This window comes from Lithobates pipiens, unplaced genomic scaffold, assembly GCF_037356315.1.
Source record: "Lithobates pipiens isolate NorthernLeopardFrog02 unplaced genomic scaffold, aLitPip1_a1.2 Scaffold_28, whole genome shotgun sequence".
In the NCBI taxonomy this organism is placed as follows: Eukaryota; Metazoa; Chordata; class Amphibia; order Anura; family Ranidae; genus Lithobates; species Lithobates pipiens.
In genome coordinates, this window is record NW_027507789.1 from 50,881,743 (window position 1) to 50,906,539 (window position 24,797).

The window sequence follows — 24,797 nt, forward strand, 5'->3', positions numbered from 1 at the left end:
ATCCTTATGTCCTGTACACACGGTCGAAAATTCCGATGGAAAAGGTCCAATTGTATTATATTGTCGGAAAATCTGATCGTGTGTGGGCCCTATCGGACTTTTTCCGTCGGAAAAAATTTGAGAACAGGATCTCTGACTTTTTCCGTTAGTTTGTAGAGAATTCCGGCGGACAAAGTGCCACGCATGCTCAGATGAAATTACAAGACCAAAGCTATTGGCTACTAGCCTCTATGTAGTCCCGTCGTACGCAACGAACGTCACCTCGTTCCGAACGATCGCATTTTCCAACAACTTTTTTCCGACCGTGTGTATGCAACACAAGTTTTCGGACAAAATCCGTCGGGAAAAAATCAGACGGATTTTGTGGTCGGAATGTCCGGCCATGTGTTCAGCGCATTGCACATGACCTGTTCTGACTGGTTCTTTTTAAAGCCAAATTTGTTGGAAATAGCTGGAAAGGAGGGACAGGTGGGATCATTGTATATATTTTTATATATTCAATTACATTTCTAAAAAATTGATGAATTATGTATAGTAGACTTTTCATTCACCTACACTTTAATGGTCAGCATACATACCTTCCAGAAACTGATCTAATGCATGATTAGTGTAGCACACCACAAGAATTGGATTGGGGCGTCTATTTAATTGCCATACATCCGTGTTCATGAGCAGAGCTTGAGCAATCTTCAGTCCGATGTATGTCTTGCCTAAAAGCAAGGAGGAAATAAAAGATCACTGCAGACAATTGGCTCAAGCAGGTCCCATCTATAACACATTGTATGCAGCAAACAAATGTGACTCTGATATATAAACTTTACGTTTGTGAAGAAAACAAACTGATGTAAACTAGAGATTCACCTTTATGCGTAATTTTGGTAACATCTGTATTTAAACAGAATGGCTGTAAAGTTTACTAAAGTGCATGCTATGCCTAATGGCATGTGTTTAAAAGAAACCTAAAGTAAGATGAATATGATACTGCCATTGTTGGCCTTCTTTCTGAGAATGTTAGATGTCTAGCTGTCTCTGGCTTTAAAGAGGACATGAATTGTGGAGGTTGTGCCCAATAAAAGGCAAGCAGATTACAAAGGGCAAGTCATTAATATTGCCTGTAGGCCCTGTGCAGTTGATGTTTTATTACGTAATTACTTTGCCCCTATGTTTGGAGGTGGCCTTAGGTCAATGCTGCAGCCCCCCCCAACCCCAATGACCGCTGATATGATGACTAGTAGGGAGAGTATTCAAGAAGCAACATTACAGGCTTAGAAAGCACATATCCACAGAATGAAAAAAAACAGGGAGATGCTTGCACTGCACGTCCTCAGGTACAGGTTCCTCTCCAGCTTCCTCAGGCACAGCTTCCTTTCTCCAAAAGAGAACTGGGAGCATTACAGTAATGGTGTGATAGACCTAACCAGGACAGAGGCTTTTGGAGAGGACTAGGGGAAAGCCTCCTACCCACTGACTGTGGGCCCAGTCCCTCTCTTTACTATGGGGCAATTAGATGGAAATGGATCGCCTGTCCATTTCCAATCCGATGGACAGATGGGGAATAGGACCACCATCTGTCTGTTTTTGGTGGACAGGATCGGATCAGATCAAATGGTTGCGGGTGTCAGCGGACATCCACTGCTCCATGGAAGAGTACAAAGTACAATTCAAATGCCAAAAAGTTCTTGTTGATGAAGGATTATTCCATTAACATGCATACTTAGAGTGGTTGAACATGAGTGTTTATGCCTATGTATGTAGGAGGGGGCTACAGGAGGGAGGGATACAGTAGCAATCAGGGCAAATGGACCTGGTCAGACATTGTAGTATTTTCTGTTCCAAGGGTAACTGGAACAATTCACAGTCATGTGTAGATATATTTTAGTATTGTTAGAAGGTCAAACGTGTGCCTTGAATCTTTAAAAAACATTTATTTATGCTGCCTGTAGAGATTTTTTTACAACTGCTAATAGAGCTTTTAATTGTACATTCATTGTCCTTTTGTAAAAGTTCACTTATTTTCAGTCTGTTAGGGGGGGTTTCCCCTGACAGGAGGTGATGGGAAATCTCTCCAGTGGAAACAAAGACTACAGAAAATTACTTTTATTACAATAAAATGGAGGGTTCTAACTTCCTGTCCTGGTAACAACCTATGCCTTCATTTCTTGTACTTGTGTCACAGAGACAGGAACTGAGGGAAAAAAAACTTTCCTATGGGGTCACAGACAGAATAAACCTGTCCGAGATTGTAGCTCTTCCATACCCCTATGCAAAAAATTAGGGTTGTACCACTTTTTTAAGGCCGAGTACAAGTGCCGATACCTTTTTTCAAGTACTCGCTGATACCAATTAGTGATACTTTTTTTTTATGTCACGTGACAGTGTCACTAATATGCAGCACTGGTGACACGTGGACTGTGTTTGCAGTTTTTTATTTTTATTTTTTTACAATTTATTTTTTTACAATGCTTTTTTTCGGGGGGGGGGGGGGGGGAGTGGACAGTGTCACTGTGTTCCCCTGTCCCTTTCTCAGCAGCCTCAGCTGCACTGGAGATGAATGGACAGAAGACAGAGGCTCCTCTCCATTCATAAACTGAAGTATCGTAAACACAATTTACGATGCTCAGTTATGAATGGACAGAGTCAGAGATCATTGGCTTTGTTCATTTGGAATAGGAAGGAGCCGACAGATTTACTGGCTCCTTCTTCCACTCTCCATCCTGAAAGATTGACACAGGGGGGACAAGAGCGGAGGACACAGAGGGGGGACACAGAGCGGTGTATACGGAGGGGGACCGGAGGAGCCTGGAAGAGGACACAGAGGGGGGACTGGAGGAGTATACAGTCAGGGGGTGGGAGGAGTTAAAAGCACCGATCCCCCCTGCATAGATTTCACTAAAGTAGCTGAAAGCTGCGGAGGGGAGAGGAGGAGAAGCGACTGTTAGCTGCTTTATTGAAATCTATACAGGGGGGATTGGTGCTTGTAACTCCCCCCACCGCCGCACCGATCACCCCCTGACTGTCCAGGTATTGGATAAAGCATTGGAGCTTTTGCCCAAGTACAAGTACTCTGGCAAATACTCGGTATCGGCACCGATTCTGATACTAGTATCGGTGCAACCCTACAAAAAAGGAGTGTATGCCTGTGCTATCATACATACTACAAATGTAGTCTTGGCATAGGGGGGAGTGTACATTGCAAAAGGATGCAAGGATCAATTTCAGGAAAGAAAAAGAGACTAGTGATATGACTGGGCTTTCACATTTTATTTTTTTCCATTCATTAAAGTAGAACTAAAGGCAAAACTTTTTTTAATTTTAGATAAAGGGAGGGTTTAAAACTCTTTCAGGAATTTTTGTTACCTGTGTCACATTGGGGGAGATTTCCCTTCACTTCCTGTCCCATAGCCAAAACATGAAGTGGGAGGAAAGCCCTCCAAAGTGAGGAAATCCCTGATTGTCACCAGAACTACTGTATTGCCCCCATTGGCAGATTTCCCCCTCTGTTACTGTTCTGGGGACAACCCAGATTGGGGGTTTTCTTTTACATTCACTTTTGATGATAATGGTAAACATGACAAACCAAAAGCATGAATTTCCCTAATGGGGGCACAGACAGAAATAAAAATCTGGCATGGGTTTAAATCCCTCTCCACTTTAAAGAGGAAGTAAACCCTGATGGGTTTTACTTCCTCTTTTGCTCCCTGCAAATGAAAAACATAATGCGCTAGTAAGTATCGCATACTAGCCCATTATGTGACACTCACCTGCAAACGAAGCCCGCGCTGTCCCCTGTGCAGGCCGCGTCCATCTTTGCCCCTCTTCCTTCTGGGGTCGTGGACTCCGGCTTTGTCACTGGCCGTAGCCATGTGACGTCACTCCCGCATGCACGCGGGAGCTGTCAGCCACGACACGCGCTGAGGAAGAAACGGCACGGTGGTTCGTTTCTTCACAGCGCATGCACCGATGACAATATTGGCACACTACAAGTGAAATATCTCCTAAACGGCGCACGTTTAGGAGATATTTCCACTACCTATAGGTAAGCCTTATTCTAGGCTTACCTATAGTATGTATGTATGTATGTATACAGTATGTACACTTGATCTACTTTGACCGCCGGCCGCATGAAAACAGAAACTGCGTCAAAATCACGGAGCAATTTTGCACGTTTTGTGGTCGGTGATCAAAACGTTCCTATCCTGAACACAATTGCGCAGTACGCGCACGGCCTTGAAGCCGTAAGTTGTCATGGCCAGGTGCCCACAGTTGCTATGGCGGTGCGGCGAGGACAATAGCGAGGGTCCGGGCACTTGCTTCGCTGGACCGTGAGACAGGCAAGTGTCTGTTTATTAAAAGTCAGCAGTTATACTTTTTGTAGCTGCTGACTTTTAATAAACAAAAAATAAATGGGTGCAACTCTGCTTTAAAGAAGAGGTCCGGGTATGGCATTTTTACAAAGTTACATTGGTCCAGCTTGGACCAGTTTAACTATGCATAATACTATACCTGTTGGATCAGCTTGTAATCTGATCCAACTTGTAAAATGCAAGTCCAGCTTGTAAAATGCATATTTGCATTTTAGTGCGTTAGCCACACTGTGCTCTGCTATTGGCCAATCTTCTGGGACCTGTGACGTGTCCCAAAAGATCCTTGGCAGGGAGGGGCCGCCTAGGGTGAGAGGAAGAGTCGCCTAGGCGACCAAGAAGAGGAAGGAGGAAGTGGGACAGGAAGTCCCACTAAAATGACATGCCACTTGTGGCATGTCAGGGGGTGAGGAGTGCTTAAAACAGAAGTTCCACTTTTGGCTTTAAGTTTTTACTGTTTCCTTCTCTGTCAAAACAAGAAAAAAAAAGTTATAGGTGTCTTACTTTAAGAATCTCCAACTTTGTAGTTAGTGAAGATGTTTCCAACCGAAAAAAATATGTATTTGCCAATTGTGTTTTAGGCTATGAAGTCTAATTACTAGACAGCTTACAAAGCCAGTGAAACAAAAAAGTAAAACTCAAATTATATTTACAACAACCTACATTTTTGTAAAGCCCTTTTTATCTTTCAGATTCTTACCCGTGCCTGGAGGTCCCTGAATAATAGCAAGCTCCTTAGTAAGTGCCAGCCGTACAGCCTCTATCTGAGATTCATCAAAGCCTAAGGACTCTTTGGAGGGCCATTCCAAGGGATTCAGGATATTGATTTTGTTCCTTGAAGCTGAGATAGCCTTTTTCTCCTTGCTCATCATACAGCTAAGATCATACTGGATACCCGCATTGAGATAACGTGGTGCTCTCAAATCATTTTCACATAATACAATGTATTTCTGGAAAGGCACATCCTGTGCATTCATCTCTTTCAGGCCCTCCAATACATGCCGGTAAGCCTCAAAGTAGGCAGTAGTCTCCACCATAACAAAAGAATCATTTGGACGTGTTCTTGCCAGAAGCTCTCTACTCTGCTCACAGAACTGCAGTTGCACCTCACCTTGTTCCAACTCTTTGGCATCACGATTGGAAACTGTGGCAAAGAGGAAGGTTTCAAAATTGTCCTGAGACAGGATAACTAGAGATCCAAACAACAGTCGTTTGGAGTTCTGCCAGCGTACCCACTTTAAAGGTGTGACATCAAACTGGACTTTGTATATAATCCCTGATGATGTGCACATAGGAGTAACTATCCGTGTGTCGAAGTAAATACGAATATCATCAAACCTCATTTTACGAACGCCTTGGTCATCATGTTGAAGGATCTCTTGGATCCCTTTCCTTAATGGCCGAACAAAGTCTTCCCTCAAGAGTCGAAAGTGGGTGTCCAAGTAAAGGTCTGTGTTTTCAAATTTGTATTTTAAATTATTTGGTCTAAGAAATGGATTTGCACCCAGATGAATTTCTTCAAAACTAGGGTACACACTCATTGTTCTGAAATCATCAACAGGAACCTCTGGTCCAATGACCATGTGTGTGTCCACCCGTAGTGTTCCCTCTCTTCTCCTGTCTTGCAGGTGCTGAATAAAATTTGATACCCTTTCTAGAGTCTGCTCTATATGCTCTCCCACTACTATTCCAGAAGCACGTAAGCTATTAATTGAGTTAGGAATGAGAGTCACCAACATTGAAGTCTCTTGTATGCTACTGGCAGGAAAGAAGCTGATAATTTCTTGCAGAAGACTTAGAATATTGTGAATGTTATCAGGAAAGCGCTGCCTTTTCTCAGGCACAGGTTCTGTCATCATTCCCACTATATAGTGTGGGAGGCATATACGAATATACTCAGATGATTTGACCAGCTCAAGGAGATGCTGAATGCTCTGTCTCTCTAGTCTAGCTGTGCAGGCCCTGCACAGAGCCCTACACAGCAATTCCACCCAATCTGGCCTCATTTCAGTGGCTGACAGCAAATCCTTTAGGCCAGGATGGGCTGCTAGAGTTATTGCCACTTCTGAAGGTTCCCTTTCTAGCAGTTCTTCAAGAGCTTTGTATCCCAGTCGTCGTACTTGGTGCCCCCTTCCATTCTCTCTGTCCCGGCGTTGCTCTTCTGGTTGTGGTCTATGATTTGCCCTTCCTCTGTTATAACCATGCCCATCTCCAGCTCTTTGTTCATTTCGGATTCCTGGTTCATGCCCTTGACGTCCTCCTCCACGCTGTTCATTGTGTCCACCAGCACCATATCCACGCTGTTCACCACCTCTTTGCTCATTCTGACCTCTAGCACCATGTTCATTTCGACCACGTCCTTGCTGTCCATTTCGCCTTCCACCCCTGTGCTCATGAGGTCCACCATCCCTTTGTTCGTACGGTCTCTCAGCCCCACGTTCATTTCTTCCACCAAGTCTTGGCTCACGGTGCCCTCCAACTTGCTGTGCATTTCTTCCTCTAGGCTGTCCATTTTCTCCTATATGTCTACCACCTTCATTTCTAAGTAGCTGTTGATCTTGCCTTGGGGCATTGTGGAGATCCCTTCCTGGCCTTGGTCCTGCCCTGTCTGGAAAAAATAAAGTGAAAAAGATTTTCCAATTATGCACGTTAGATAGCGGATTTTTCAAAAATTAGACTGAAAAGAATCAAAATTATCACTGTAAACTGTAAACATGTAAAATATGTCATTATGAAGGTTTGTTATTTAGGCTCCATTCACACCTAGGCGATTTAAATCCTGGGTGGAATTGCAGCGATTCTGCCTGCGATTCCAAATTGCGGCAACATGCAGGACACATTTGCAGTGCCATTACTTCTTAATGGTACCCAATCACAGTGCGATTTTTCTGCGAATGTCACATTAAAATTGTGCTGCAATCGCAGCAAAATTGCATCGCACAAAGCTTGTTGCTCAAAAAGGAGCAGGAGCTTCTTTTGGATGACAGCGTCACTCGTTGCGATTTGCTGCAATTGCAGCGCAATTTTGGGTGCCAATAAGAAGTATTGGCATGGCGTCTCACAATTCTGCCCAAGATTCAAAACGCCTAGGTGTAAATGGAGCCTTACACTTTAACCACTTGCCTACTGGGCACTTTCACCCCCTTCCTGCCCATGCCAATTTTCAGCTTTCAGTGCTGTCACACTTTAAATGACAATTGCGTGCTCATGCAACACTGTACTCATATGAAATTTGTATCATTTTTTGGAGACAAATAGAGCTTTATATTATTATTATATTCATGAAAAAAGACTCAGCCTTTGGTACTACTGTAATGTAAAATATTTATATCCCTCCTACACCCTTCATGTAGCTTCATATCAGACTCTGTTAAAATACCCTGTATATCCTACATCGAAATTATATAATTTTATATATATATATATATTATATATATATATATATATATACACACACACACACACGTGGGGTCCCCGGGTTATGAACCCATTAAGGACTTTCCTCCTGTTTGTAATCCGGAAATGTTCGTATGTAGGCCGTGCATGCGCAGAACGATAATTTCGGACATTTCTGATGTTCCGTCATTCGGCACATGCGCGGCAAATTACGGACATTTCTGACATTTTCCGAGGCTCTGTCTGGACGCACATCCGCAGAACAGCAGATGGTCTGCGCAGAACGGCAGGATATTGCAGAGTATTGGGTAATGCAGAGTATTGGCAGGGTATTGCAGAGTATTGGCAGGGTGTACGGCCGACGTCATGTGACCGGTTCACTCGGGCGGCCGAGGAGCGGCAGACCAAGCACTGAATAGCCTCAGGCGGCTAATGGGAACGGCGTTCCCGTTGTGGAAATAGTACGGGAACGCCGTTCCCATGTGTTCCCGCAGGACTCGAGCCCTGCCTGTAGGTCAAAGTGGTCTGTAAGGGTTTACAACCACTAACATTCAATTTTAAAATGAATGTAATTTCTGAACGAAAACCACACACACCATCTGAAAATTACTTCAGTTGAGAAAAATTTTCTATTCTGCTCCTTCAAATTCACTGTGATTGAAAACGAACACCCAGTTGACCCACTAAAATCGAACGAACGTTCTTAAAACGTCAATTTTCGAAAGAAAACATTTGCCCGTGTAGGGCCAGGATAAGTGACAGCAGGCAAAAGGAGATTGTATCAAGCTACCTGCCTATGATAAGGGACTCTGTCATGCGTAAAATTATATTACAATCCTCTCTGAAAATCTGCAAAACAGTGTTTTAGGTCTTTTTTTTTATTTTAAATATTGCAAAGAATTTTTTTATCTTTGAGGATGATGATATGTACCAGATTCAACCTCCAATAGTGTATACAGCAAAACCTTAGTTTGAGAGTAACTTGGTTTGAGTGTGTTTTGCAAGACGAGCAACATTTTTTAACATATTTTGATTTGATATACAAGCGATGTCTTGATATACAAGTAGCGTCATGTTACAACTGAGTATAAAAGAGAAGAGGGACGCCTTTAAGTGTAACGTTTAATGAAGGTACAACATTTAGCAACTCATATGGTTGATGATTACAACAGGCACATCTAAGTATGCAAGCATCCGGGGTAAAACTGTCCACTTAGACCATCCTCTGCACCACCATCGATGTCGTCCCCTCCAAGCTGCGCTATACAAGCAGTTCAAGCCTCACTTTCAGATCACTCTACTGCAGGGTAGTCTTCCCAGTCACAATTACAGACTGACAGCCAGTGGTGCAGAGGATGGTCTATGTCAGGTATATGCAATTAGTGGACCTCCAGCTGTTGCAGAACTACAAGTCCCATGAGGCATAGCATAACACTGACAGACACAAGCATGACACCCACAGGCAAAGGCATTATGGGACTTGTAATTTTGCAACAGCTGGAGGTCCGCTAATCGCATATCCCTGGTCTATGTGGACGGCTTTACCCCGGAAGCCTGCATACTTAGATGTGCCTCTTTTAATCATCAACTATGTGAGTTGCTAAATGTTGTACCTTCATTAAATGTAACCATATTGCTACACTTAGAGGTGCCTCTCTTCTTTTTTATACACTGCTGGATTTTGCTTCTAATCTCCTTGTGGATGCTTCCATTTGTGGATGGACATTTTATGGTTACACAACCTATCACATTGCTATTATCTTTTTATATGGACTATAAACTAAAGGATTTATGAATAAATGGTTGTGGAACGAATCATTTGAGTTTCCATTATTTCTTATGGAAAAATTAGCTTTGATATACAAGTGCTTTGGATTACAAACATGTTTCTGGAAGGAATTATGCTCGTAATCCAAGGTTTTACTGTATATCTCTTCTCTTATTCTCAGAGTGGATTAGATATTTTGTTCCCCACCATATAAGCTGGTCATTTTATTTACCACTGCATAGAGATATTCAAGAATAAAGTGTCTTTTTTTTATTTATTTTTTATACTTTACATATTAACCAAATTATACTCCAAACTTTTTATCCGATTAATTGAAACAGTAATCGGCCAGCTAATCGATAATGAAACTAATCATTAATTGCAGCCCTAGAAGTTATGCTTCCACTACAGCAATGGTTGTCCCCGTTGTTTGGTGGGGCTGTACGAAAATACTGAATGAACAGGAAAACAAATCCTTTGACAAGTAACATTTTTAACTGTGTATTTAGCGGCTTGCCCGCTTTAACCACTTCAGCCCCGGGCGAGCGAGCGCCCCCCTCCCCCGAGCCGTACCAGGCCCTCAACATGAGGGGGTGCCTTGGGGAAGGGGGGCCACGCGGCCCACCCACCCCAAAGCACCTTGTCCCCATGTTGATGAGGACAAGGGCCTCTTCCCGATAACCCTGGCCATTGGTTGTCGGGGTCTGCGGGCGGGGGGCTTATCGGAATCCGTGAGCCCCCTGGTACGGCTAAGGAGGAGGGGGGGCGCTCGCTCGTCCCCATCCCCTTTCCTGGCCGGCTGGGTAGTGTGGTATGGATCTGGGGGGGACCCCCACGCCGTTTTTTCGGCGTAGGGGGTTCCCCTTAAAATAAATACCAGACCTAAGGGCCTGGTATGCTCCTGGAGGGGGAACCCACGCCGTTTTTTGTTTTTTTTTTGGCGTGATGTTCCCCCTTGAGAGCTCATTCTCTGATTGGCCACGGCAAAAGTCACCTTTTTTTTTCCGTTTAAAAAAAAAAAAAAAAAAAAGTCAGCAGCTGCAAACACTGCAGCTGCTGACTTAATAAACACACTCACCTGTCCAGGGCGCCCGCGATGTCGGCCGCCCGAGGCCGACCCGTCCCTCGGCTCTCGGGTCCCGGCGCCGCCATTCGTTGTAAGGGAAACAGGCAGTGGAGCCTGATGGCTTCACTGCCCGTTTCCTACTGCGCATGCGCGAGTCCCGCAGCTACTGCGCATGCGCGAGTCCCGCAGCGCTTTCTGAATGGGACGCGCTGTGTTCTGGAACACACAGTTCCCAGAACACAGCGCGACTCATTACCCAGAAGACGCCGCGACTAAGGGAGAAGACACAAGATCTCCGCGGAGGAGGAAGAGGAAGATTAGGAGAAAGTGCCTAGCAACAGGCATTTCTGGTAAGTAAAAAAAAAAAAAATTTTTCATTTTTTTTTTTTTTTATATTTTTTTGTAATTTTTAATATTTTTTCGTTTTCAGGGTGGCCCTCCACTTTAAAGTCGTGTTGATAAGTCGTGTCCAAGTTGCCTCCAAAAGTCGTGTTGCCCCTGTGTAAACTGGCTCTCAGTCCTGGTTCAGTAGGAATCACAATCGTGGGAACGATTGCTGACCTGACAGTTGTGCAGAAAACCATCATTGACACCCTCCATAAGGAGGGAAAGCCTCAAAAGGTAATTGCAAAAGAAGTGGGATGTTCCCAAAGTTCTGTATCAAAGCACATTAATAGAAAAGTTATGTAGAGGGGAAAAGTGTGGAAGAAAAAGATGCACAAGCAGCAGAGATGACCGCAGTCTGGAGAGGAATGGCAGGAAAAGGCCATTCAAAAAGTGTTGGGGACTTTCACAAGGAATGGACTGAGGCTGGAATGTGCATCAAGAGCCACCACACACAGACGGATCCTGGACATGGGCTTCAAATGTTGTATTCCTCTTGTCAAGCCACTCCTGAACAACAAACGTCAGAAGCGTCTTACCTGGGCTAAAGAAAAGCAGACCTGGTCTGTTGCCACTGGTCCAAAGTCCTCTTTTCTAATGAGAGCAAATTTTGCATCTCATTTGGAAACCAAGGACCCAGATTATTGAGGAAGATTGGAGAGGCACACACTGCAGGATACTTAGGCCGCGTACACACGCGGGGACTGTTTGCTCAACTTTGTTCGTCAAACAGTTTCAGCGGACAGTCCGCTCAAAATTAGCATGGACGGACTTGCCCACACACGACGAACGAACAGTCCGCTGAAACCGTGCGCGATGACGTGAACGGCACGTACGACGGGACTAGAAAACGACGTCCTATACACTGCAATGCAACCTTCGGCGTGTAAATTCTTTCTGAGCATGCACGAGACTTAGTTTGACGAACAAGCCTACATACGGGCGGACTGTCCGCTCAAACCAAGTTTCAGCGGACAGTTTTTCGGAATTTCCAAAAAACTTTGTTCGTCAGACTGTCCGCTGAAACTGTCCGCTGAAGCCCACACACGAGCGGACTGTCCGCCGAAACACTGTTCAGCGGACAAAGTTGAGCGAACAGTCCCCGCGTGTGTACGCGGCCTTATAGTCCAATGTGAAGTTTCCACAGTCTGTGTTGATTTGGGGAGCCATGTCATCTGCTGGTGTTGGTTCACTGTTCTTCATTAAGTCCACGGTCAACGCAGCCGTCTACCAGGAGATTTTTGGGCACTTCATGCTTCCTTTCGCAGACGAGCTCTATGGAGATGCTGACTTCATTTTCCAGCAGGACTTGACACCTGCCCACACTGCCAAAAGCACCAAAACCTGGTTTAATGACCATGGGATTACTGTGCTTGATTGGCCAGGAAACTCGCCTGACCTGAACCCCATAGAAAATCTATGGGGCATTGCCAAGACAAAGATGAGACTTGAGACCGAACAATGCAGAAGAGCTGAAGGCCGCTATTGAAGCATCCTGGTCTTCCATAAAACCTCAGCAGTGCCACAGGCACTACTGCTGCCATGCCGCATTGAGGCAGCAATTGCTGCAAAAGGGGCCCAAACTGAGTACATATGCATGCTTATACTTTTCAGAGGTCCGAAATTGTTCTACCTGCAATCCTTGTTTTATTGATTGCATGTAATATTCAAATTTTCTGAGATTGTGGATTTGGGGTTTTCATGAGCTGTAAGCCATAACCATCACAATTATGACAAATCACGGCTTGAACTATCTTGCTTTGCATGTAATGAGTCTATCTCATATATTCGTTTCACCTTTTAAGTTGAATAAGTGAAATAAACTAACTTTTGCACAAAATTCAAATTTTTCAAGTATCACCTGTGCAGTTGCTCCAGAGCTTAGTAAATGAGGTAAAGCTTCACTTTGCAAAGAGTACCCAATCCCACGCAATGAAAATAAAAAAAAAATATATAAATCTTATATATATGTATAAAAAAAAAAATTATATTTCTTGCACACGATTGGATGATGGAAGTCAGCAGAACTTCTGCTCATTTACTAAGCTCTGAAGCAACCTCACTTGCAAAGTACAGTTATTTTGCCTTTAGTATGAACTTCATAGAATGTCTCTTCTGCATTAAAAATCCTGTCTGTAAACAAATTTTTTGTACTAACGTTCCACTTTACACCCCAAAAACTAATTTTATATAGCAGTTTTATATTCCCATTTAGGCTAGGTTCACACTATAGCGATGCGGGAACGCCGCAAATCCGCGGCGTTTTCCCGCATCGCATGACTCCCGCCGGCAGTTCACACTGCCCTATGCGGACTGCTGGGAGTGTCAATGAAATCTTAATGACACCCCCAGATCCGTCCGCATATCGCAGTGCGATCTGCACACTCGCACAGGAATCGGATCGCAATGGTGTGAACACCCATGCGATCCGATTCTGCTGCGGACCAAAAAAAGGGTCCTGTGCGAGTTTGCTGCGGGAGCGATGCGAATTCAGCCATACTATCTGTATGGCTGAACTCGCAACGCTACAGAGATCCGATGTGATTTGCACTGCAGTGCGGTGCGAATCACATCCGGATCTCCCCCCCGCAGCAGTGTGAACCCAGCCTTAGGATGGAGGAGCAACAGAAATGTTTGGGCAGCCACATTGTCAGTCAGGGGAAAGGTTAGGCTACTTTCACACTGGGGCCGAGTCATGTTAGCGAATGATCGATTTAGCAGCGCTTTGCCTTCGTTTGAGCAGTGCTTTTCGGCCACTAACGGGGCGCTTTTAACACCTGCTAGTGGCCAAAGAAAGGGTTTAAACCCACTCGGATTGTGGCGCTTCAAAAGGGGTGGCTTAGGAGCAATGTATACAGCGTTCTCAAATCGCCCCACAGATGTGGCTTGAAGGTCTTATTTTTCTATAACGTCCCGCAAGTGCATCGCCGCAGTATAAAAGCACACAGGCTTTCACACTGGGGTGGCATGGGAGGCAGTTTTCAGGCACTTTACATATGGTATTTTAAGCGCTAAAGCACCTGAAAACTGCCTTTAGTGTGAAAATAGCCTTAGCCCTTGTACACAGGTCGGAGAATCCGTCGGAATGTGTCCTATCGGACCGCGTTGTCGGATAATCCGACTGTGTGTGGATTGCCCCGATGTGCGGCTGCAGAGATCGGGCAATGTCTCACTGCCTGTGATTAGCGCAGCACTGCGCCGACTTCCTGGCGGGCTCTGCACGTGGACCATGCGAACACGCCTGAGCTCATCCCTATTCCCTAGTATTAATCACAGTTGGGTGGGTCCCTGAGCTAAAATACCAAAAAAAGCCATACTTCTATCATGTTGTCGATTATCATTAGCTTGAGGTTCCTCCCAAGGCCTCCGTCGGTGATCCATAGAAGGTCTTGGAAATACCTGTAAAAAATAAACGTTAAGAGACATAAACTGATATGCCAAACAGATATATACAAGTATAGACAACAATGTGGCTAATAATTTGAAGCAAGATGGAAAGAACATTTGGTTATATCAGTAGTAAAATACTGAATGCTGACACAGGTGCCAAACATAAATAGTTTGGTACTTTGGAAGCAGCCCTCAGATGGTAAAGTAGACAAAAGTAATGCTAAACGCACACCATGCAATTTGTATACAATATGAGATTTTTTTTTTTTTTTATTCATCTTGCATAATTGTTTCATATGTAATCAGGAGAAATCCCCCCACATAAATTTTTTTTTTTTATGTCATTACTAATAATGCAATTGTATGATTTACTAAAATGTAAAGTGCAAAATCTGGTGCAGCTCTGCTTAGAAGCCGATTGGCCTCCAGGTTTTATTGTCAAAGCTTAATTGCTCAAGCTGAAGTTAGAAGCTGATTAGCACAGCTGCACCAGACTTTGCACTCTCCAGTTTTGTTAAATCAACCTGAATATGATCAATAGAGTTGAAAAAGTAGCACATGTTATATATCTCCATTTATTCAATTTTCAATGTTCAGTAAAGTAAATATCATTAAAGCTGAATTTTATACTGGATATATTTTGCGACCCTGGACCACCTTCAGTTGCGTGCTAAAAAATATTTTAAAACTTTCTGTTTTCATTATGTGCTTTATTTTAGACCCAATGGCATTATCACCAGGTCTCTGTGCTTCTCTATGTATTGCAGACATATAATGTCCATTGGTTGAGGCCTCAAAGTGCTGTACATAGCTTACTAAAAATAAGAGTGCAGTAAGGCTTCATGCACAGGAGACACCGGTGCAAACTCTGCTGGACACTTGTTTTTAAAAGCTGAAACCGGCGTTTAGAAACGCCCGTTTTGCCACGATTTTTACCACGATTTAGCGGCGGTTTACCGCGTTTGCGTCTAGAAGCGTTTAGTTAAGCTAACATCATAGACCCTCCCCAAGGTAAAAAAAACTGTATTATTAACTATTTCAGCCATTTTGTGAGACCAGAGTGAGTAGCAGCAGCTGTGAGAGCTGCAGTGTACTTGTATTTAGCGTGTCACTTGCCATGTCCACACAAGTTGTGGATTGTCCACTTGCCACGTCATCTGCCATGTCACCTGCCACAAGTTGTGGATTGTCCATTTGCCACGTCACTTGCCACAAGTTGTGGATTGTCCACTTGCCACGTCACTTGCTACGTCACCTGTCACAAGCTGTGGATTGTCCACTTTCCACATCACCTGCCACGTCACCTGCCACAAGCTATGGATTGTCCATTTGCCACGTCACCTACCATGTCACTTGCCACAAGTTGTGGATTGTCCACCTGCCACGTCACCTGCCACAAGTTGTGGATTGTCCACTTGCCAGGTCACCTGCTATGTCACCTGCTACAAGTTGTGGATTGTCCACTTGCCAGGTCACTTGCCAGGTCACCTGCTACGTCACCTGCCACAAGTTGTGGATTGTCCACTTGCCACGTCACCTGCCACATCACCTGCCGCAAGTTGTGGATTGTCCACCTGCCACGTCACTTGCCACGTCACCTACCACAAGTTGTGGATTGTCCACTTGCCACATCACCTGCCACAAGTTGTGGATTGTCCACTTGCTACATCACTTGCCACTTCTTCTGCCTCAAGTTGTGGATTGTCCACTTGCCACCTGCCATGTCACTTGCCACAAGTTGTGGATTGTCCACTTGCCACATCACTTGCCACCTGCCATGTCACCTGCCACAAGTTGTGGATTGTCCACTTGCCACATCACTTGCCACCTGCCATGTCACTTGCCACAAGTTGTGGATTGTCCACTTGCAATTGTTTAAAATATTTTTTTAATGGTTTTTCATCATTTGCCATCATTTTTGAGATTTTTAATGTAAAAAAAATAGGTCACCTTTAAAAACGCTTACAAACGAAAACGTGGCAAAATGCGGTACCGGCGTTTTGCGACTGAAACGTGGAAAACTTTTGCGTCTGAACCCATTTTTTTGCTTCTGAAAAAACTAGGTTAAACGCAACTGCATAAAAACGGCAAAAAGCGAGACTGTGTACATGGACACATAGGATAACATTGAATGAGTTCAGGGGCAGTTGAAAAAGGTGTCCAACTGCCTCTGAACACGCGTTTAACAGCGTCTCGTGTGCATGAAGCCTAACACCCACATGTAAGTCTGAGCTGCCATCATTGAAATAACTGCAATCCAGTGAATGACTGGTGGGCCAGGAACAGTAAGGGCCGGTGCACACTGGTGCGATGTCAGAGATCGGATGTGATTCACACCACAGTGCAGTGAAAATCGCATGCCATCTCTGTGCGACGCGATTTCAGCCATACAGATCTGCACAGAACTCTTCTTGTTTGTCCGCAGCAGAATCGGATCACATGGGTGTTCACACCTATACGATCCGATTCCTGTCCGAGTTTGCAGATTGCACTGTGATATTCGCACTGATTTGGGGGTGTCATTAACTTTTACCTGACACTCCCAGCAGTTCACATAGGGCAGTGTTTACAACCGCCGGGAAACATGAGATCCACAGTGGATTCGCAGGGTTCCAGCATCGGAACCGGCCCTTAGGCTGGATTCACAACTATGCATCTTTAGTGCTTTTTGCATTTTGCAGATTTGCACTGCAGTCCATTTAACATGGTTTCCTATGGAACACGTTCTGTAGTGAAAATCTGCAAAAAGCACAAAAAATGCATAGGTTTGAATCCAGCCTTAGGCCTCATGCACACTGGACGTTCTATTAGGCTTGGTTCACACCTATGTATTTTTTTATTATTTTTTTTTTAGTGCATTTTCAGCTTTGCAGAAAGACACTACATTCCATTCAACATGGTTTCCTATGGAACACTTTCTGTAGCGCAAAATGCACTAAAAATGCTTTAGGTGTGAATCGGGTCTAAGGCTCGATTCACTTCTATGCATGTTGCTTTTGAGCGTTTTTGCTGTGCTTGTTGCGTCTTTTGCCGCGTTTTGCTTTTTTTTTTTTTTACACTGTGGTTGCTTAGCAACCAGCTATATACAGAGAAAAAAATGCAAAAAACGGTAATTGCATTTTTGATGCAGGTCCACTGACTTCTATTACATGCACAATGCTGCCTTTTGCATGAAAAAAGTCCCCGATCCTTACCAAAAACGCAGAGGCACAAAAATGCATTGATGTGAACATGTCCCATGTTAAAAAATGTCCCTGCATTTCTGTAAAATGCATCAAAAAGCACATTTAGTGTGAATCCAGCCTTAGGCTGGATTCACACCTATGCATTTTTAGTGCTTTTTGCATATTTGCACTACAGAACGTGTTCCATAGGCATTCATGTTAAATGGACTGTAGAGCAAATCTACAAATTGCAAAAAGCACTAAAAATGCATAGGTGTGAATCAGGCCTTAAAACGTAGCTGTAGACTGTAACAGAGTGGACACAGTTTATTTCTGCACACCTACCATGGACATGCCTCTGCCCTATCCCCCCTCCTCGTCTTTTTGTATGGGTTAAGTGTGCTGGGTTAGTATTGTATTGGCCTAATTCTCTCCACTTTATTAATTAGGATCCACCTGCGGCAGGATAATTCTGCTCTAAGGTGATCAAGCCAGGTGTCTTCAGTATATAAGGGGGGAGGCCCTCGGCTGGTGGTCCGCCTTTTGGCTGGACTGTTTGAGCAAGAAGAGCAAACCGCCTGTTGTGAGCACTTTATGTGGGTTGTCACCTTTTGTATAAAGGAAGGACGTCATTATAAATTGATAGTTATGGTTTGCTTGAGTCTTTGTTTAACATATGAGCATATATATATATATATATATATATATATATATATATGAGCACATGCTTCTCCTGAGTATGAGGATACCACATATGTGGGACTTTTTGGGAGTCTAGCTGCGTACGGCACCCCGAAAACCAATCACTGCCTTCAGGATTTCTAAGGGTGCAAATTTTTGATTTCACTCCTCACTACCTATCACAGATTTGAAGGCCATAAAATGCCAAAATAGCACAACCCCCCCCCCCCCCCCCCCCCCCCAAATGATCCCATTTTGGAAAGTAGACACTCCAAGCTATTTACTGAGAGGCATGTTGAGTCCATGGAATATTTTATATTTTGCCACAAGTTGCGGGAATATTACGAACTTTTTTATTTTTTGCACAAAGTTGTCACTAAATGATATATTGCTCACACATGCTATGGGCATAAGTGAAATTACACCCCAAAATAAATTCTGCTGCTTCTCCTGAGTACAGGGATACCACATGTGGGGGACTTTTTGGGAGCCTAGCCACGTACGGGACCCCGAAAACCAAGCACCGCCTTCAGGATTTAAATATAAAACGCTACCAAAAAAAAAGTGTTAGCGATCGCAGGGATCAGGCCTGACTCTGCAAACGCTGCAGTTATGTGTTTAGTGTTTTGACAGTGATCGATCGATACTGCACTTGGGTGGGCTGGGCGGAGGGGCAAAACGCAGGTGCTAGCAGGTATCTGGGCTCATCCCACTAACAATGTGTTTTTTTGGAACCCTAAACTGCTGGGGACGCTAGTATAGATCTGATCAGATATTGATCTGTTCAGATACTATTCCACTATGGGAGGTGTGTGCTTTGCTCGTGGGTGTTAGCATTACTGGCGACGTAGACCCTATCTGACCCTAAAACCTAATTGATATCACCCACTGGGTAATCAGGGGGTTAAACCTTTAATGAGTAATAAATGGCGGGTGCCCTGATGCTGCAAAAAGCAAACTAACCAGCGTCACCCGTAACACTTATACGGTGATCACTGGTGGTCCCAGACGCTATATAAAAACCTGACGGGGAACCTAAATAACTAACTGGCTAACCAGTGACACTTATACGGTGATCGATGGTGAAAGGGTTAACTCTAAGGGCAATCAGGGGGTTAAAACCTTTATTAGGTAGTATATGGGGGTACCTAACGCTATAAAAACCTGGCGGTGAACCTAAAAAATAACTAGCTACCTAGTGGCACCAGTGACAATAATGCAGCGATCAGAAAAACGTTCGCTTAGTGACACTGGCAAAAGGGGGTGAAAGGGGTACCTGGGGGGCAATCAGGGGGTTAAACCTTTATTGGGGGGTGGTAGGGGGCTACCCTGGACCTAACACTAACTGCCCTGACACTTTTTACAGTTACAACTGACACTAAATGCAGTGATCAGTAAATTAATGATCACTGCAATCAGTGACACTGTGACTGGGAGGGAGGGGGAGGGGGGGGATCAGGGGGTGACTGGGGTGATTTGTGTGCCTATATGTACCTACGTGTCAGTGTACTGTTGGTGCACTTACTAGGATGTCTTCTCTCCTCGCAGTCTGGTCAAAAAGACCGCCCCGAGGAGAATGACATCACTTCCTCCTGTCTGTGTTTACACTACACAGGCAGGGGAAGCTTCTCATTCGCCAGGAGCGATCGAGAGGGGATGGCCAGAAACCAACGGCCATCCCCTCATCCCGGATGGCTCCTGAAGCGAAGCGGACTGCCGCAGCCAGCGGGAGGGGGTCCGATCGGACCCCCCACCCGCTGGAAGGCAGGCACGTACGGGTACGTGCTTGTGCCTGTCCATGCCATTGTGCCGATGTATATTTACATGCGGCGGTCCTAAAGTGGTTAAGGACTGCCTCACGCCGATATACGTGGGCAGAATGGCACGACTGGGCACAAGCACATGCAGGTACGTTGCCCTTTAAGAGCCCGGTCCTGAGCTCCGTGACCGTGGCCACAGGACCCGTGGACCCGATCGCCGCCGTTGTACCACAGTCGGTTCACAGAGCTGAAGAACGGGGAGAGGTAAGTGTAAACAAACCTTTCCCTGTGCTTCCTAATTGCCTGTCACTGATGGTCTGTTCCCTGTCATAGGGAATAAAGATCAGTGACGTCACACGCCAAGCCATGCCCCCCTACAGTAAGGCCCCTTTCACACTGGGGCAGGAGCAGCACCGCTATTTTTAGCAGCGCTTTACCGTCGTTTTAGCGGCGGCCTGTGGGCACTAGTGGCCGAAAAAGGGTTAAAACCGCCCACAAAGCGCCGCTTTGCCGGCAGTATAGCCGCGCTGTCCCACTGATTTCAATGGGTAGGAGCGGTGAATACACCGCTCCTTTCACTGCTCCAAAGATGCGGCTAGCAGGACTTTTTTTTACCGTCCTGCTAGCACACCGCTCCAGTGTGAAAGTCCTCCGGCTTTCACACTGGAGTGAAAGGGGCCGGTTTTTTCCAGGCACTATTTTTAGTGCTGTAGTGCCTGAAAACCGCCCCAGTGTGAAAGAAGCCTAAACAAAACACACATTAGGTCATACTTAACCTCTTCACCGCCCCCTAGTGTTAACCCCTTCACTGCCAGTGACATTTTTACAGTAATCAATGCATTTTAAATAGCACTGATCGCTGTATTAATGCCAGTGGTCCCAAAAAGGTGTTAAAATTGTCTGACGTGTACGCCATAATGTCACAGTCACAATAAAAAACGCTGATCACTGCCATTACTAGTATAAAAAAAAAAAATGAATAAAAATGCAATTAAACTATCCCCTATTTTGACGCTATAACTTTTGCGTAAACCAACCAATAAATGCTTATTGCGATTTTTTTTTTTCAGGAATATGTAGAAGAATACGTATCGCCCAAAACTGAGGAAAAAAAATGTTTTTATATTTTTGGGGGGGGGGGGGATATTTATTATAGCAAAAAGTAAACAATATTGAATTTATTTTTTCAAAATTGTCGCTCTATTTTTGTTTATAGCGCAAAAAATAAAAACCACAGAGGCGATCAAATACCACCAAAAGAAAGCTCTATTTGTGGGAAAAAAAGGACGCCAGTTTTGTTTGGGAGTCACGACGCACAACCGCGCAATTGTTAGTTAAAGCGACGTATTGCCGAATCGCAAAAAGGGGCCTGGTCCTTTTAGCTGCAAAATGGTCCGGGGCTTAAGTGGTTAAACAAAACTATACTCCCACAAAGGCTTATTGCTCATAAACGCAGAATAGCCACATTTCCTGACAGACTCAATGGCAGCAATGTGTGGGTTGAGTCCTGCCTACATTACCCTATAGGACACTACTCCCATAAATATTTGCTCCTTACCCACAGTGTTCTTTTTTTTGTCCTCCTCCGAAGGACCTAGTAGTGGTCTTTTTACCTCACTCCAGTCACTCAGCCATTTCCTGCTGGGGATGTAGAGTACAAGTTCCTCCAGGGAAATCTTTGTGTGATCTCTGCTACGCTAAGGCTTCTAAGGAAAGAGGAAATACAGACCAGCAACTTAAATCCCTAGTGGAGAGAGTTGTTAAGGAATTTCTGAGAAATATTAATGATCAGTCCTATGTTCCTCCTGCAGAGCCTTCATGTTCTCCAGTGAGGGAGACACAATTACAAGATACTTGGGAATCCTCTTTGCATAGCCAACCTTCAGTTGCCCTCTCTGACAGTGACTCTGATGAAGATAGCCCCCGTGTGGGATTTTTTATTTTTGCTCTACTTCCTCCTATAATTAAAGCCATTAGAGAAACACTAAATTGGGAGGATCCGGTTGCCGCTCCCTCCAAACAGAGAAAATTCTGTAAACGGTTAAAGAAGGACCAGATTAATTTTCCAATCATCACAGATGAATGGGGCAAGGTGGAAAAGAAAAACTCCATGCTTTCTAAAATGTCAAAGCTCTATCCCTTCTAGTAGGAAGAAGTGAAGCATTTGGAATCAGCCCCGTGGATGCAGCCATGATGAGGCTGGTGAAACATGTGACACTTCCCTTGGAAGATACAGTATCTTTTAAGGATGGTCTGGACAGACAAAGCCTAGCTGATTCGGATCACCTCATCCATGAGGAACTCCCTTCCGTGGTAGCTCCAGCGGGAAAATCTTTGCAACTGCCATTCCATTCTTCCCATCTTGTGGGTAACAATAACAGCAGATTGCAAAATCCAAGTCACCGGGGTCAGATGGCCTCCCCATTGAGTTTTATTCCCGATACCAAGATGTGCTGGCGCCTAGGCTTCTCGCCCTCTACGGGAATCTTTTTGATACACTGACATTGCCTCCGTCCATGAGAGAGGCAACAATAGTTTTGATTCCCAAACCTGGAAAAGATCCGGGTTTCCCAGAATCATACCGCCCAATCTCCCTATTGCAGGTAGATATTAAGATTTTAGCTAAAATACTCGCTACTAGGTTGAACGGAGTGATCCTTAGCCTGATTCAGGCTGACCAGGCGGGCTTTATGCCGGGGCGGAATACGTCGTTCAATCTACGCAGGCTTTTTATGAATCTTCAGGCAACACACGAGGCGGTGGGTGAGCGTGTGGTGGTGGCACTTGACACGGCTAAGGCATTTGACTCAGTGGAATGGGAGTACTTGTGGAAGTGTCTAGAGGGATACGGCTTTGGCCCGAACTTTATCCGGTGGGTGAGGTTGCTGTATCATCGCCCAACGGCTAAGGTGGTGGCGAATGGATGGTCTTCCCGGGCGTTTGGCCTTGGTAGGGGTACCAGACAGGGGTGCCCACTGTCCCCACTATTATATGCCTTGGCTGCTGAACCTTTAGCGGTATCGATTCGTGCGGACCCCGCGATTAGGGGACTGTCGATGGGTCGACTAACCGAAAAAATCAGTCAATACGCTGATGACACGTTACTATACCTGGCGGACTCAGGCCCTTCCCTCGCAAAGGCCCTACACATGATAGAGTGGTTTGGTAGCTTTTCCGGCCTCCGTATAAACTGGGAAAAATCCCAAATTTTACCTATTGACAGTTTTCCACAGTCAGAATCTCAGGCCAGTCTGCCTCTTCAGCGAGTTGACACTATTAAATATCTGGGGGTATATGTCTCTAGGAATCCAGCAGATTACATTGCGCTGAATGTAGAACCATTATTCTCTCTGGTGCGTACCAAGATTCAGGCCTGGTCTCGCCTCCCCCTTGGGGTTTGGGGGCGTGTTAATCTGATTAAAATGGTCCTCTTACCTAAACTACTGTATGTGCTGTGGCATACCCCGGTATATTTGCCACTGAAATATTTTAAATCCCTTGAAAGTCTCCTTAGGCCCTTTGTGTGGGGGAATAATAGACACAAGCTTGCTTGGCAGGCTTTGAAAAGCCCGACTGATATGGGGGGCATGGCTCTTCCAGATCTAAACCATTACTATGTTGCCTCACAACTATCTCAGCTGTTTCATGTATACAAGACTGATAAACAACGCTTTCTCTCCCTTCTCTCCCCTACTTGGGCACAAATTGCAGATGATCCGATAGCTGCTATCTCGACGGAGGCGGGGAGCTCTGTTGGGGAGCCAGGTAAACACTCCATGCTTTTTCATTACAGAAGGATTTGGGATCTGGCATCCACTAAACTGAATGTTGCATCACCAAATGACTATACCCCACTTTGGCATAACAAACAACTGCCGGAACTTCAAAAGATCCAGGGTGTTCAGTTATGGGTATCGAGGGGAATATACTACCTGCATCACCTGATTCACCATGGCACTATTAAAACGTTTCAGGCGCTGCAGGAGGAATTTGGTATTCCAAACACTATGCTATATCGATACCTACAGGTTCAACATGCACTTGGAGCACAGTTTCCGCAGTCCTTGCCTCGGCCTGCTCCCAACCCTATTGTCGCCATAGTGAAGGATACTGATCCCAAAAAGCTTATCTCATGCTTTTATGGTATGCTTACGGCCCCCGTCTCGGCGAGACTAGCGTATGCTCTGAAGTCCCGCTGGGAGGGCGATGTGGGTGAGCTGACGGATGAGGAGTGGGAGGAGGCCCTGGAGACGTGCAAGTTGGTGTCCCCTAGGCTCCAAGACAGGCTTTCTCAGATCTATATAGTGCATAGAGCATACCTCACCCCCCTAAGGACCGCCAAATATAATGCGAATCAATCTGTGCTCTGCCCGATGTGTACTCTAGAGACTGGGACGTTCTTCCATCTTATATGGTCTTGCCCCAAACTACAGGTACTTTGGAAACAAGTAGTGTCATTCCTACATGATGTTATGGGCTCGCCCTTGGCCCTCGACCCCAAACCCTGTCTACTAGGGATATTTCCTGATGTACTAGATAAAATTACTAACACTTTCCTGCAGGAAACTTTGTTTTCTGTTCGAAAGGTAATAGCTAGACAGTGGATAGGGCCCTGCCACCCCGGGTTGAGGACTGGAAACGGGAAGTTAATTTTACGCTCCCATACAAAAAATTCTTATATAAAAATAGAGGTTGCCCAGCAAAATATCATAGAATATGGGATAAATGGTTGCAGGAGGCTGCCACGTGTGATGAGGGAATTTGATGTAATATTACAGTAAATACTATGTCAATGTTAGGACTTTCCTTGGCAGTGATACATAATGG

The 24,797-nt window shown here is 44.9% G+C and overlaps 2 protein-coding genes across 2 annotated transcripts in view; one reads left to right on the forward strand and one right to left on the reverse strand.

Annotated features, from left to right (window-relative positions):
• ZNFX1 (zinc finger NFX1-type containing 1) overlaps window positions 1-24,797 on the reverse strand; it is a 69,895-nt gene that overhangs the window by 40,090 nt on the left and 5,008 nt on the right. The window contains exons 2-4 of the mRNA XM_077459198.1: window positions 14,293-14,376; window positions 5,062-6,969; window positions 579-710 (exon numbers count right to left, since the gene is read on the reverse strand). Of these exons, the coding sequence (XP_077315324.1) occupies window positions 579-710; window positions 5,062-6,969; window positions 14,293-14,356 (2,104 nt within the window). The 5' untranslated portion in view covers window positions 14,357-14,376. The remainder of the gene's footprint in view (window positions 1-578; window positions 711-5,061; window positions 6,970-14,292; window positions 14,377-24,797) is intronic.
• LOC143935377 (uncharacterized) overlaps window positions 5,670-24,797 on the forward strand; it is a 105,986-nt gene continuing 86,858 nt past the window's right edge. The window contains exon 1 of the mRNA XM_077459199.1: window positions 5,670-5,809. The gene's annotated coding sequence lies outside the window, so the exon portion shown is untranslated. The remainder of the gene's footprint in view (window positions 5,810-24,797) is intronic.